The 15,772-nt window shown below is 35.3% G+C and overlaps 1 protein-coding gene across 1 annotated transcript in view; it reads left to right on the plus strand.

The window, feature by feature from the left end:
• The window catches only part of LOC111156809 (sorting nexin 16), a 40,837-nt gene that overhangs the window by 6,824 nt on the left and 18,241 nt on the right, over positions 1-15,772 (plus strand). The window contains exons 3-4 of the mRNA XM_022517886.1: positions 4,226-4,312; positions 8,180-8,328. Coding sequence (XP_022373594.1) covers positions 4,226-4,312; positions 8,180-8,328 — 236 coding nt within the window. The remainder of the gene's footprint in view (positions 1-4,225; positions 4,313-8,179; positions 8,329-15,772) is intronic.

The following is a 15,772-nucleotide window of genomic DNA, read 5'->3' on the forward strand; positions in this document are numbered from 1 at the left end:
CAGGACCCTGAGATCATGACCCAAGCCAAAGGCAGAGGCTTAACCCACTGAGCCACCCAGGCACCCCCCCATTGTTTCTTTTTCTTGTATGATTGCTGTGGCTAGTACTTCTAGTACTTTGTTGAATAAAGGTGACAGGAGTAGGCATTCTTGTCTTGTTCCTGATAAAGTTTTTCACCATTGAGTATGATATTATCTGTGGATTTTTCAGATATGACCTTTATTATGTTGAGATATGTTTATTCTAAATCTGTTTTGTTGAGAATTTTTATCATGAATAGATGTTGAATTTTGTGGGATGCTTTTTTGCCTCTATTGAAGTGATCATATGATTTTTATCCTTCATGTTGTCAATGTGGTTTTATCATTGATTTGCAATTACTGAACCATTCTTGAATCCCCAAAATAAATCTCACTTGGTTATGGTGAGCGACCCTTATAATGTGTTGTTGAATGCAATTTGTTAATATTTTGTTGATGATTTTTGTGTCTGTGTACATCAGTATTGAGATAATTTATGAAGAGAGACAATCTTTAGAGTTAAATTATCATAAGACTGATGATGTGATAGGAAATTTGCATGGACCTGACATTTTTGGAAATTATGATAAGCCAGGGGCCCATTTTCTTACATTGACCTACCTTATGCTGGACGAGTATTCATTGAAATGATGTGTGTGAAAATACAAGTTCATGGGCAAATTTAAGGCAGCAATACATAAAGTCTTTAAAAACACTTTGGAGGAAGAAGTAAATAATGGATATAAAGTTATTTTCATTCATTTAATTCATGTTGGGGTACCTACTGTGTGTAATGCACTCTTTCAGTGATAGTAGTACAGCAATTCAAATGAATGAATGATGGATAAGTAAGCATTTTAAAATGTGGTATGTCATATGGTGCTAAGTGGTATAAAGAGAAATAAAAGAGTGAAGGGAGATAGTTTCCCCACAACCGGAGTTGAAATTTAAATCACATTGTCACTTATGGCCTCACTAAGAGGCAGTGAGCCATGAGAATATCTGGGGAAAGAATGTTCCTGACAGATGAGAAGCTGCAGAGGCCCTTGTGGCTGACAGCAAAAGAAGCCATGGGGAGAGATGCAGGAACTGAAATAACAGGTAAAGACAAAGGAGACACAGATCAAGTAGAGCATGTCGGCCAGTATAAGCCCATTAGATTTTTCTCTGCCCAAGATGGGAATCTTTGAAAAGGTTTTAAAGGAAGTATCACATGATCTGACTTAATGTTTAAAGGCTCATTACTGATTGGTAATTACTGACTGGTTGCTGAGTTAAGACTAGATTTTATGGAGGAAAGAATGGAAACAGGAGGTATCAAGTTCTTGTAGTAATCCACGGGAGACATGATGGTGGTATGGACAGGGAGGTGGAAGAAGTCCTAAGCAGTGATCAGATTCTGGGTATGTTTTGAAGGTAAAAACTTGAGATGTGGAATAAAGAGAAATCAAAGATTATCCCGAAGTTTTTGGGTAAACACTAGGGTTGCTGTTTAATTAGATGGCAGGTTTTGAGGGCAAGATCAGGATTTGTTTTTGGACATTCTAAACTTGAGATATCTAGTAGACATGAAAATGGAGCTGTTAGGTCCACAGGCATATGTATTATGTATACGTATGTAAATAAAGTTGAGTTTAGGGGAGAGGTCTGAGCTGGATATACGAGCTTGGCAGTCTTAGGTTTGTAAGAGAACTTTTCCTAGGTATATTTCTTTGAATTGAGCTCTTAACTGAAGAAAATGTTAGGAATAACTGGTAAGTTCTTGTCAGTAGTGTGTCAAGCCTTTGAAAAGTGTTTGAGAACAAAAGTGACTAGGAGGGGTGATAAGTCAGATTGGGAAGGAGCCATGAGGTAGGCTGCTTCAATTGGTAATGCTTTGTCTCTTGTGCTCGGTACTAGTTACATGAGTGTGTTTGTTTTGTGACAGTTCATCAAGTTGTACACTTAAGATTTTTGTGCTTCTCTGTATGTATTCTGTAATTAGGTGTATGCTCCCGCATAATTTATTTAAAATCCTAAAATAAGGACTATATATATAAAAAGCACAAAGTTGTATGTACTAAGTTTCTAGTAAAGAGTAACTGCTGCTAGAACATAGAAGAGGGAGAGATCAGGAGTGCCTGGGTAGCTCAATGGGTTAAAGCCTCTGCCTTCGTTTCAGGTCATGGTCTCAGCGTCCTGGGATCGAGCCCCACATCAGGCTCTCTGCTTAGTGGGGAGCCTGCTTCCCCCTCTCTCTGTCTGCCTCTCTGCCTACTTGTGATCTCTCTCTCTCTGTCAAATAAATAAATAAAATCTTTAAAAAAAAAAAAAAAGAGGGAATGATCAGTAGTGTCCATAAACTTTCCACTGAAGGCCCTACTTACACAAATAGAAACATGGGAGAGCTTTCTAGAGAAGATAAAACCCAAAACCTGTACTTTGTCTTTCCTAGAGAAATAGGAGTTCTCAGGGGCCACTGTGGAGAAAAACTTGAAGATTCATTTTTTAAAACAGGAGAATAAAGTCAATATGGATTATGTAGATAAACCTTACTGTCATATGAAGTTGACTTTTATTATGCATCTGTTATTCATACTCAGAAAAGTTTTGAAGTCAAGTTATCCCTTTTGTTTCAATTAGTAACTCCTAAAAAGAAATGTTTCATGAGTATCGCCTTTACAATTATCTTAAATAAGGACTTTCTGCAGACTTTAGTGGGTATCCAAATAATCTTCCTCATTCTTTATATGTTAAAAAGATGAATTATTTATTTTTCCTTCAAAACTAAAGGAGTCATCCTTAACTCTTGCTGATTCTCCCCTTTAACAACTGAAAGAGAGGTCTGTAGGGGAGAAAAATAAAATAAGGATATCTAGTCCTTAAACAATGAGTTTTCTCTAGAGCATCCAGTAAGACTAGGTGAGCCACAAATGTGAGTCAGATTTGTAATTTAAAATTTCCTAGTAGCCATGTTTTAAAAAGTGAAAAGAAGCAGATGAAATTATACTTAATAATATATTTTACTTAATCCAAAACCATTTTAGTGAAGTATTTTTACATCTTTTTTTTTGTTCTCAGTCTTTGAAATCCAGTGTGTACTTATACTCACAGCACCTGTCAGTTAGGACTTGTCACATTTCAAGTGTACAGTAACCACTTGTGGCTAGAGGGCAGCACCAGAGCTGCAATTGAAAGTTATTGCACAGCTGACTTAAAAAAAAAACAAAAAACTTAACTCATTTTTAAGTTTCACTTGTTCAGCAAATGGTTATTGGGTACTTCCTATGTGTCTTGTATTTAGTTTAGCCCAAAACGCTGTACCAAAACTACCAGGAGATGGTTCACTGAGAGTCTGTCAGAAATAGTAGTTCCTCATAATAAACTCTAAAATTATATTTAAGAAAAATAGAATATAGTTTTCTTATTGTATGCTTTTTAAAATATTGACTTGCTTCAACCAAGTTTTTTTATTTAAAGCCTAGATAATTGTGCCTAAGTATAGAAGTGTAAACTTTTATCGAATATGGATAGTTTTTAGCTGCATCATAGCCTTGAAGAATCAAACAACATTAAATTTATTCAAAAACTTAGTGTGATAGTATTGAGTTTCGAAATTAAATTGATTGTATAGGACAAGAGTGGCTACTTTTCACAGCTTTTTCAAGTGTGATTCTTTCATCAATTTTAAATATTTAACATAAAATATATTTGGAACCGATGAGTTCATTTATTTTATTTATTTATTTTTTTTAAAGATTTTATTTATTTGTCAGAGAGAGAGAGAAATCACAAGTAGGCTGAGAGGCAGAGGGAGAAGCAGGTCCCCTGCCAAGCAAGGAGCGTGATGTGGGACTCGATCCCAGGATGCTGGGATCATGACCTGAGCTGAAGGCAGCCGCTTAACCAACTGAGCCACCCAGGCGTCCCCGATGAGTTCATTTATTATTAGTATGTGCCAAAACATTTTGTCGCAAATTTGTCATAGTAATGTTTCTTAAGAAACAAATCTTGCTTTTGGTATCTACATTGATTATTTGTACATTTGATGTTCCAAATGGTTTCTGATATGTTTTACATATTAATTGTTATGACCTGTGTTGTCAAGTAAAAGTTTTTGAAAATATTTGAAAAAATTTGAAATTTGAAAAAGTTTTGAAAATATTTTAAATATCTTTATAGATATTTTTTTTTCACCTCTCTCTCTCCCCATCTTTCTGCATAGGTATATAAAATACTAGTTAAGAAGACCCCAGAAGAAAGTTGGGTAGTTTTCAGAAGGTATACTGACTTCTCTAGACTTAATGATAAAGTAAGTACTTTAATAAATCTAAAATGGACTTTCCAGTTTCAAATTATTATCTGTTCAATTTATTATATGTTCCTGACAGTTCCACTGTTAAATATTTGTGGGTTTTCCTCCTTGTTGTTTGAGTGAAGTCAAATTTTGCCACTCCTAAGAAAATTAACTATTTTATTTCATTTTAATAGCCTATATACCTATCTCTATACATAACTTCCCTTTTTTAGAAAAAAAAAATTTTAGTATAAAAATGTGAAAATCTTAAAACTGCTAACAGAAATATAAATGATTATATAGTCTTGTGAGTTTTAAGAAGATGTATATAAGAGCCCCTAAATCATATGACTATAAGAAAATGAATAACAAAAAATATTTCTAATATATTGTATTAGTTTCTATTTCTGTTTAACAAATTACCACAAACTTTGTGATCTAAAACATACCTGTTGATTTAGTGATTTAGGTGGTCTCAGCTGGGTTTACCACTGAGGGTTAGATAAGGTCAAAGTCAAACTGTTGGCTAGATCGGGCTCTTCTCCGAAAGCTCTGAGAAGGTATCAGGTTTGGGCTCATTTAAGTTGTTGGCAGAGTTCAGTTTCTTGTAAGACCAAGGTCCCATTTCCTTGCTGGTTATCAGCCAGAGGTTGTTCTTAGTTCATAGAGTACTGTCCAGTCTTTACACATGGCCCCTCCATCTTCAAAGTCAGCAATTGCAGGTCAAGTTCTTTTTTGTGCTTTGAATCTCTGACTTTCTCATCTGCCACTAGCTAGGGAGAAAGCTAGACTTTTAAAGGGCTCATGATAAGATTAGACTCACCAAGATAATCTCCCTATCTTTTTTTTTTTTTTTAAAGATTTTATTTATTTGACAGACAGAGATCACAAGTAGGCAGAGAAGCAGGCAGGGAGAGAGGAGGAAGCAGGCTCCCCGCTGAGTGGAGAGCCCCATGCAGGGCTCGATCCCATGACCCTGGAATCATGACCTGAGCTGAAAGCAGAGGCTTTAACCCACTGAGCCACCCAGGCGCCCCGATAATCTCCCTATCTTAAAGCCAAATGAAAAGTAATCCTAATTACATCTGCATAATCTCTTTTTTGCGATAAAACAAAATCACAGAAGCAATACCAGGGACAAAGATCATGGGGCCATCTAGAATTCTGCTTACTGCACATATGAAACAAAGAATAATAATAAAAATCCTCAATATATTAAAATAAATAAATTTTATTTTACAGAAATTTTATTTCAATTTAAAAAAAAATCAATATATTGGGACGCCTGGGTGGCTCAGTGGGTTAAGCCTCTGCCTTTGGCTCAGGTCATGATCTCAGGGTCCTGGGATCAAGTCCCGCATCAGGCTCTCTGCTCAGCAGGGAGCCTGCTTCCCCCCTTCTCTCTCTCTGCCTACCTCTCTGCCTACTTGTGATCACTCTCTGTCAAATGAATAAATAAAAATCTTAAAAAAAAAAACATTTTCAAAAAGTCGATATATTAAAAGCTCTTAAAATAAATTACAGAGTAAACTCAAAAGTAGAAAATATTACAAATGATGTGAACAAGGCAAACCACAGAAGAAATATAAATGACCAGTAAATTCGGAAAACATTTGGTATCACAAGGACTCAAAGGAAAATTAAGAAACTATTTTGCACCCATCAAGTTAACAGACATTGAAGTGGTATTTTCTTTTTTTTTTTTGTTTTTTGTTTTTTAAGATTTTATTTATTTATTTGACAGAGATCACAAGTAGGCAGAGAGGCAGGCAGAGAGAGAGAGGAAGGGAAGCAGGCTCCCTGCTGAGCAGAGAGCCCGATGCGGGGCTCGATCCCAGGACCCTGGGATCATGACCTGAGCCGAAGGCAGTGGCTTTAACCCACTGAGCCACCCAGGCGCCCCTGAAGTGGTATTTTCCATTGTTGGAATCTTCCTAGGGTACACAGCTTCCTAAAGTTGTGCATAATTTTGACATAATAATCACATTTCTGGGATTTATCCAAAATAAGAAATCATGGATATAGACAATATTTAGCTCTAAGGACACTTTTCACTGTGTTTTATTCATTGTTATTTTCTTTGTATTTTAATTTGTTTTTAATAGTTAAAAATTAGAACCAACCTAAACTGGGGAATTGATAGGGAATTGATTGAGTAAATTGCAGTAAGAATATAATAAAGAGCTGAGGTGGTCACAGAGCTAGAGGGAAGTCAACTGAGGCAGGTGAGTGGGGCAGTATTTTAGAAACCAGGAGCATTTCTCCAAAAGAAACAAGTAGTTTATGATGTTTCTCAGAGGCTAAGTAACCTTGGATTCTGTCCTTGAATCAGAAATCACTCCCTAATTTTGACTGGTGTTTAGTAGAGGAAATTTGATCCTATTTTCTCCCATCTGCCACCTTCACCCTCAAAACTTCTAAAGTTAGTATATTCTTAAGATTTTTGGTGGTAAGAAACCCCATCTATGTGATTTTGCAGTTGCCTGGCTGCCAAAAAATTTATGCCATTTTGAAAAACCTCAATTTGAATGAAAGGTAAAATATAAAATGCTAAACTATTTTATCATTTATTTAGGTATTATCAAGATGACTTTTTGTAGCATGCCAAAATACTTAAAGTATTATTTGTAATGTATTTCCATCATTAAATATGAATTTATTTACTGTTCCTGAGTTCTTATTATTACACTGATGAATTAAAAACCTGTAATTCTGTACTTCCATTGACTTTTTTTAATAATTAAATAAGATCAAAGTAATTTATGAAGTTACCATATACTTAAGTGGAATTCTTGCTTATGAAATTGTTACAGTTTTTATTCATGAAGACTAATTTCTAACAGTTTCAATTTAGAGCTTTTTTTTTTTAAGATTTTATTTATTTATCTGACAGACAGAGATCACAAGTAGGCAGAGAGGCAGGCAGAGAGAGGAAGGGAAGCAGGCTCCCTGCTGAGCAGAGAGCCCGATGCAGGGCTGGATCCCAGGACCCTCGGGTCACGACCTGAGCCAAAGGCAGAGGCTTTAACACACTGAGCCACCCAGGCGCCCCTAGAGCTATTTTAATCCTTTATGACTTGCTATTTTTCTTTTCAGGGCTTAGTTATTAATTAATGTTTACTTCTCTTTACCTCTGTAGACTCGTCTTAATATTACTATAATATTTCTTATCTTCGGCAAGTTGGGATTTAGATAACTCTTAAGCTTTTAAAGAAAGTTGTTAGTAGTAATTTAAGTTAGCAAATATCTCCTACATATTCCAAGTTGGGCACTTTAAAATTAATAAATACCTATGTCAGTGTTCTAGGTACCAGAAAGAGCTCTACCTATCACCTGGTTTTAGTTGCAAGAATCAAAAAATGTGTATAAAAGTCAAACCACAGTCTGGGAGAAAATCTTTGTTGTATTCATATCTGACAGAGGACTTGTATCCAGAATATATAAAGAACTGTTGCAGCTTAATAATAAATAGATAAGCCAATTTTTTTTAAGTGGAGGGGTTGGAAGAGTTGAATGGATAATTCACCAAAGATATGCAGATCCAAAAAAAGCCCATAAGAAAATAGTTAACATCATGCGTCAACAGAGAAATGCATATTGAAGCCACAGTGAAATACTACTACATACCCATTAGATTGGCTAACATTGAAAGGATGGACAGTGTCAAGTGTTGGCAAGGGTATGGAGCAACTATAACGCCTATGTATATACAACTGATAGAAATCAACAAGTAAAACAATTGAGGTTATAAAAAGCTTAGCTGAATTTAATTATTTATTTTAAGCTTATTTCATGAACAAGTTCATGTAGTTAACAGGATAGATTTTATAGAATTGATATGATTGAGTTGAACATTGTATTTTCTTTTTTCTTCTTTTTCAGTTAAAAGAGATGTTTCCAGGCTTTCGATTAGCACTTCCACCGAAACGCTGGTTCAAAGATAATTATAATGCTGACTTTTTAGAAGATAGACAACTAGGATTACAAGCATTTCTTCAGAATTTAGTGGCTCACAAAGACATTGCTAACTGGTATGTAACAAACTGAAACAACTTGTTTAAATTAAAGAATAAATATAGAACCATAGTTATTCAAGCATAAAAATATGGGGTAGGAATATAATTACTTGTCCTCTTTAATAAGGTACTACTTGGAATTTTCTTGCTTTTTACCCATAAGAATTTTATTTGGCATTTGATTTGTATTAACCTTTTTAAAAAATCAGCAAAGTTAAAAATTTTTCAATGTAAAAAAAAAATTAGGGGCTCCTGGGTGGCTCAGTTGGTTAAACGTCTGCCTTCGGCTCAGGTCGTGATCTCCCAGTCTTGGGATCAAGACCCATGTTGGCTCCCTGCGCGGTGAGGAGTCTGCTTATCCCTCTCCCTCTGCTCTTCTCTGTGCCCCTCTCCCCATGCATGCTTATGCTCTCTCGCTTGCTCTCTCAAATAAATGTATATACTCTTTTGAAAATTTTTTTAAGTTAAAAATTCAGTGTACCATATGCTCAGCCATGCAACTATAAACTTGATTTTAGTATTTAGTATTTTTTTAAGATTTTATTTATTTATTTGACAGATCACAAGTAGGCAGAGAGACAGGCAGAGAGAGAGGAGGAAGCAGGCTTCCTGCTGGGCAAAGAGCCCGAGGTGGGGCTTGATCCCAGGATCCTGGGATCATGACCTGAGCCGAAGGCAGAGGCTTAACCCACTGAGCCACCCAGGCCCCCCAGTATTTAGTATTTTAACAATTATTTAAACAAAGTGGCCCACATATTAGATTTTTCGTTAATATAACATTATATAATTTTGAAGGTAGTGTTCTCACATTTCTCCAAAATAATGCAAAATGATGAAGGTTGTGAAGTTGGGTTAAGGTATATAGAGGGTAAATTGTGAAAATAAAAACCATTAAAGGGGAGATAAAGGATCTGTATGGTTTTTTGCTTCTGAAAATATTTATAAGAAAATTGCTTTATGATTTATTATCAATTGGGTGTCTGATTTTGGAATTTACATTATCAGATAAATTATAAGTATTTTGATATAAGTAGAGAGCATTTACAAAGCAGTGATAGCATATTGTTTAACTGCCTATGTCTATAACTATCTTTTTCACATAAGCAGTTTTTCACACAAGGATGAAAAACAAGGCAACCATCCTTTCTCACTTTTTCTCCCTTTTTTCCTGTCTTTCTTTTATGTATATCACCTTGTGTTATACATAACACATGTGCCATGCATATACATCTTGTTTTCTAATGTGTGCTTCCCAAGCGTGATGGCTACTGCTTGAGATCTCTGCCAGTCCCCCTCATTTTCCTCTATGAAAGGAACTACAAGCTAAACCCCTTCTCTTAATTCCAGATTCATACATGCATTTGCCTCTTTGACATCTCCTTCAGATATCTTAAAGTGGCATCAAACCCAGGTAAAAACTTACTCTCCAGACTTTCCCCAGTGTTCAGCAGCATCATTTACCCATAACCTGGGAGTCATCCTAGACACAACCCTGTCTATCCTTATCCTTTCCTTTACATTTTAAATATCACTCAAATCTGTCTACTTTTTTCCATTCCTGCCATTACCACCCTAGTCTAAGCAGTTATCTCTTACCTGAATTACTGCAGAAGGTTTCCCTCAAGTCCTCCTCATATACTCTTCTTTCTGTAGTCTATTGGAGCCACAGTGATCTTTTTTAATGCAGTTGAAGTCATTTTTTCTGGTCCCTGCCTACCTGCCTATCTCTCCAACTTCATATTTTATTATTCCTCCCTGACCTTGTTCTCTGTACTTCTGCTGTATTGGTCTTTTAATTCTCCAGAATCACCTTGCTCCTTCGCCCCTTAGGACCTTCAAATATGTTGTTCCTTGGGAAGACAGTGTTTCATACTACTACCCCACCCAGCCCTGGCCTAGTTAATGCCTATATATCCTTCAGATTTCAGTTAAAGACTTCACTTCCTTAGGCTTTTCTGACCACTCCCTCACTTACCATCACCACCACCACCATCACCAAAGATCAGTTCTTTCTAGAATCTGTACCAGTCCTTCTCACCTGGTTCTGAGAGACAAATCTTAGTGGCTTAAGTGAGATACCTATTGTATGTGTGAATTAACTTCTCACCTGTACTCTAGGATGGTACTAGCTATGTGCCAGTCTTAAGGGAATTCAGAAAATAGTCCCCAAATCATTGTCCTTAGCATCTAATTCTCTCATGGAATCCCAACTGAGAAAGGCTGGTTGGTACTTTAATCTCAGCATTTCAGTTTGTAACTATTTCTCTGATTATTTGATTGTGTTTCTCCTACCAGGTTGTAAGGTACATATGTAGTTGTAGGTCATGTGGCGGTTTTGCTCTCCATTCAGTGTGTAGCACTTAACACAGTGCTAACACAAAGTGTGTGCCCAATAAGAGTACCTCTTAAACAAATGGCTGGATATTTGCTATTGTATTATCTATAACAAACAAGTTTGAAGCAAATATGACAAAATTTAGTGATTGTGTGTTCTAGGTGTCAGGGACATGGGTACTCCCTACTTTCCAAAATTGTTACAGCTCAAAAGAAATAAAAGGTTAGTGTTAATTCAGACATATAAAGCAGGAATAAAAGCCAGCAAACTCTAAAATCATAGAACTGTTTGAAGAAAATATATATTAAACCATACAAAAAGAAGACTTACAGCTAAAAAGTCAACGTACATATCTTATCCCCTTCTCTTCTCTTTTATTCTATAAACCTTTATGTCTTAGTATTAAAAATATTATTATTTTTATTCTATAAATGACTATACTCTATTTTTATGTAGTGAAATATCAAATGATATAAACCACATTAATAAACTGATTTTGTGATATCTTGATTTTTTAAATAGTGAAAGTGTATCTTAGTTTTGTCTTATTTTTTTTTAAATTATGGGTAGTAGATCTCTGTCTCTAAGGTAGACATACGAGTGACATTTGAGATCCGTTGTTACTAAGACTGTACACTTTTTTTTTTTTAAGATTTACATATTTATTTGAGGCTGGGAGGGGCAGAGGGAGAGAATCTCCAAGCAGACTCCCTGCTAAGTGTGGAGCAGGACATGAGGTTTGACCTTACCACCCATGAGATCATGACCTGAGCCAAAACCAGGAACAGGATGCTCAACTGGCTGAGTCACCCAGGCACGCCCAAGACTGCATACTTTAGAACAGTGTGGTAATGGCCTTGTTCAACTTGTAAATAGGTGTTTCAGAGAAACAAAGATTTCTTAGCCAAATAAATTGGAAAAGATTTCATTTGACATTCCTAGAGTATTGAAAGTTCTAAGAAGTATTGCATTAAAGAATGTAGTGCTCCTCACGCTATTTGCCTACTTGTTTTTGTCATGTTGCATCATCAAACATTTAGGGATTACTGTTAGATAAATTGAACTCAAAATGAAGTATTTATGCCTTGTTTATTCTGAGATAACCACTATCCTTTTTGTGGGTTTTGTGTACCATTATTTATTTCACAATTTAAAAAGCTTCTTAATAAGCTTTTGTTTAAAGCTTGAGTGCAGGGAGGGGAAGACGAGTTATTTATCTATATCTTAAGCACTTGCTCTTTGTCAACCCAAGAAGGATATGAAAGAAACTGAGGGTGTACTCATTGGTCTTAAAATTCATTTGAAGAAATTAGGCTTCCATATGAACAAAATAAGGGAGTTTATGAATGTCCACTTAGTATGACACAGGTTATTAAAGTAGAAGGAACTCAGAGAAGGGGAAGATTGGTCCTTTTTCAATGATGAAGCAATACTGTAGGAAGTAGAATTTGAGAACATTGAAGGCTAAATTAAAATTATGGGTAGAAAGATGAATATGAGCCAATAACAAATAATTAGGAGATATCTAGGAGGTCTAGGATTGCCAAGCAGCCATTTATGAATTTCTTCTAAGGGAGAAAAGAGAAAATCTCAACACATCTGTATGAAAATATAAAACATTTAAGAATCAGTACTTAGGAGCTCCTGGGTGGTTCAGTTGGTTTTAGCTCAGGTCATGATCTCAGGGTCGTGAGATCAAGCCCCCCGCCCCTCTGGGCTCCATGCTCAGCACAGAGTCTACTTGAGACTCTCTCTCACCCTCTCCCCCTGACTCTCACCTCCATGTGCACATTCACTCTCTCTCTCGAATAAATAAATCTTAAGAAAAAGAATCACTACTTAAAACATCAATTAAAGTTACCTGCTGATATACCTATTAGCATCCTTTTAGAATTGTAATGGCAGCATGGGAAAATTACTTTCTTTACACGGTCAGGTGATTATTTGATATTAATTTTTTATAGATTTATAATTGCAGTCCTTTCACTTTCCTTTTTTATATCCTTAACACTTCACAACACAGTTCTTAACATTCATGTTGGCTAAGAGCTTGCCATTACACAACCAGCAGCTCTTAATATTATAACCTCTCTGATTGTAACAAAGCAGAAGTAAAAGTAAGAACTGAAAGGATACTAAGGATTGTTGGTCTGAAAGTTTTAAAATAATATTATTTTCAGATGCATTTAGAAAATACAAAGAAAACAGAATAAAAACTTAATATTTTCAAGATTTCAATAAATCAAAGGATTTATTATTAATTTTATCTGTTCCATTAATATTTATTTAGGTCTTAACTATATATAAGGTACCATAGTACACAAAGGTGTATTAGATACTGATCCTTTATTCAAGAAAATTGAATAGGAGGAATATTCACACAAAAAAACTATCGTGAGTAGAGTTAGATCTCTTTCAGAGGAGGAAGAGAGAGAGAGAGAGAACTTTTGACTGGGAGAATTGGAGAAGGCTTCCTAGAGGGTGATTTGAGCTGGATTTTAAAGAACTAATGATATTTGGACCAACAAAGAGAAGGTAAATACTCCCTCCCTATATTCCCTCTCTTATAAATGAGAAGGGAGTACTGTATCAAAATGCAGAAGCAAGAAGGCACAGGTCCTATGCCAGCAGCATGTTAAGGTGAAGGATATCTAAAGATAGATGGAGGGGACAAGTCTTACTCTGCACAATTTGGTTGTAGCTATTTACCATATATAGTTATTTATAAATTATTTATAAATTATAAATATAGTTATTTACTGGTTTATACTATCTTCTGCTACTTCAAAATTATTGCATCATTTAATCAGCACAGCAAATTTTACTATTCTCTATTTTCAGAAACACTACACAAATATCCTGATTTACCGAGTTTTTTTCTTCTTTTTAATTCTTTTAAAATAGAGACGTTAAATTACATAATTTTTTTTCAAATTACCATCCATCTATAAGAACTTCAGTGACAAAAATTCATGTTTTAAATTCTGTATGTGTTAAAAAAAAATCAGGATGGATTTGCATCAACAGCAGTTCATAGTTTAAAAAAAAAGTATAGAAGAATTTACAGGAAGGAGCAGTTGAAAAAAATGATAATATTTAGGCTTTAAAAAGCAAAAGTAGGGACGCCTGGGTGGCTCAGTTGGTTGGACGACTGCCTTCGGCTCAGGTCATGATCCTGGAGTCCCGAATCGGGCTCCCGGCTCCGCTGGGAGTCTGCTTCTCTCTCTGACCTTCTCCTCGCTCATGCTCTCTCTCACTGTCTCTCTCTCAAATAAATAAATAAAATCTTTAAAAAAGAAATAAAAAGCAAAAGTACTTGGGCGATAAAATAGCCATTTTCACATATTTGAAAAATTGTGATGGGAAGAAAGATTAATCAGATGATACTTAGATTTAAAATAGTGTTTCTCCAACCGTAGTGTATCTTGTTAAAGTGAAGCCCTGAATCAGCAGGTCTGGAGTGAAGATTCTGCATTTCTAACAGGTTTCTAGACGATGCTGATAATGCTGAACCAAGGACCTCATTTTTAATAGCAAGACTAACATGTAAAACTAGAAATAGTAGTGAGAAATTAGAGGAAGACCCTATCAGTTCAGATAAGAAAGAATTACATATCATTTCAGGCTATCAAATATAAAAATACTCTGCTTTTTTTTTGAGAAAGTGAGTTTCTCTTTACCTTAAGTATTTAAAAAGGCTAGATAAGCATCGATGGTACTGAAAGGGGGATTATTAAATGGGATATATTGGATTAGATGACTTCTTAGATCCCTTCTAGTTGTAAAATTCAGTAATTCTGTTATTCTGGAACAAGAATGCTTAAACTATTTTTTTATTCATTTTCAACCTGAACTATGTTCTCACAGGAAGCTTTTTTAATGTATTTAAGTTGATTTTATATATAAAGATATTATTAAGAGAAGTTACTCTTAGTATTTTTTATAATTATATATGCAAAGCTCATATAGTCCCAACTCATGAGAACCAACACTTTGCTAAGGTTGGTCAAGTGATTTTCACCACTAATGTTAGTTTGGTAAACATTCAATTATGGACAGTTTTTTTAAATGCAATAAAGCCAAATATTTTGTATTCAGATACATCTAAACTCTCATCTAATTAAATTGGGTGTCAGAGATCTTATGCAAAATTTAGTTTTTGGAGCTCAATAGTAAAATAATTTTAGTCAGTTACTTACCTGATTTTAATCAATGTCTTCAATTGGAAAATGAGGTATTTGATATAAGTAGCTTCTAAAAGTTCCCTTTCAACTCTAAATTTCTCATATTGTATTCTTTTCATTGTGCTTCCTCATGAATCTTAAGGTCACACCATCAGAAACAACCAGATTTTGACTTTTTAACTCTTAAGACTTTTGGTCTTATTGCTATCCAAAGTTTACCTTCTTGTGAAACTAGGAGTATCTGTTAAAACGTAAAATTCATCTCAAATTTGAGAATTGTAGTAGAGTGTTTATCTGCCAACAGTGGATATAAATTTGTTCTGATGCTCTTAACAGTTGCATTAAATTTTTTTCTAATTGTATAACTCTTAATTATTTGTATAAATAAGTCTTTATTTGTGGAATACTTACTCTATGGTGTACTAATTGGTTTGAATAAGGTCTATGCAGTCTAGAAACATCATCTACCTTTTGGTGAAGCAAACAATACTTGATATTGATAAACAGACAATACTAATAATACAGTGTAATAAGTGCTGTGAAAGGAATCCTCAAGGTGCCATGGTAATACATAGAAGAATATTGAACTTAGGGACACCTGAGTGGTTCAGTTGGTTATGAGACTGATTTTGGCTCAGGTCATGATCTCAGAGTCGTTAGATCGAGCCCCACATGAGGCATTGAGCTGGGTATGGACCCTGCTTGAGATTCTCTCTCTCTCTCTCCCCCTCACCACCAGTTCACACACCGGTTCATGCACCTGCCCACTGACACACCTGCTCCCTCGCGCACACGCGCATGTGCTTTCTCTCTCTCTGGGGGAAAAAGAAAACTGAACCTAACATGGGTAGGAAAGGGGATCTAATCAGAAGAGATTCCATGAAGAGATAATAGATGAGCTGAGCCACAAAGAATAAGTACAAATTAGCCAGATAGAGGT

This window comes from Enhydra lutris, unplaced genomic scaffold (assembly GCF_002288905.1).
Source record: "Enhydra lutris kenyoni isolate GAN:26980312 unplaced genomic scaffold, ASM228890v2 scaffoldscaffold49, whole genome shotgun sequence".
NCBI classification, from domain to species: domain Eukaryota; kingdom Metazoa; phylum Chordata; class Mammalia; order Carnivora; family Mustelidae; genus Enhydra; species Enhydra lutris.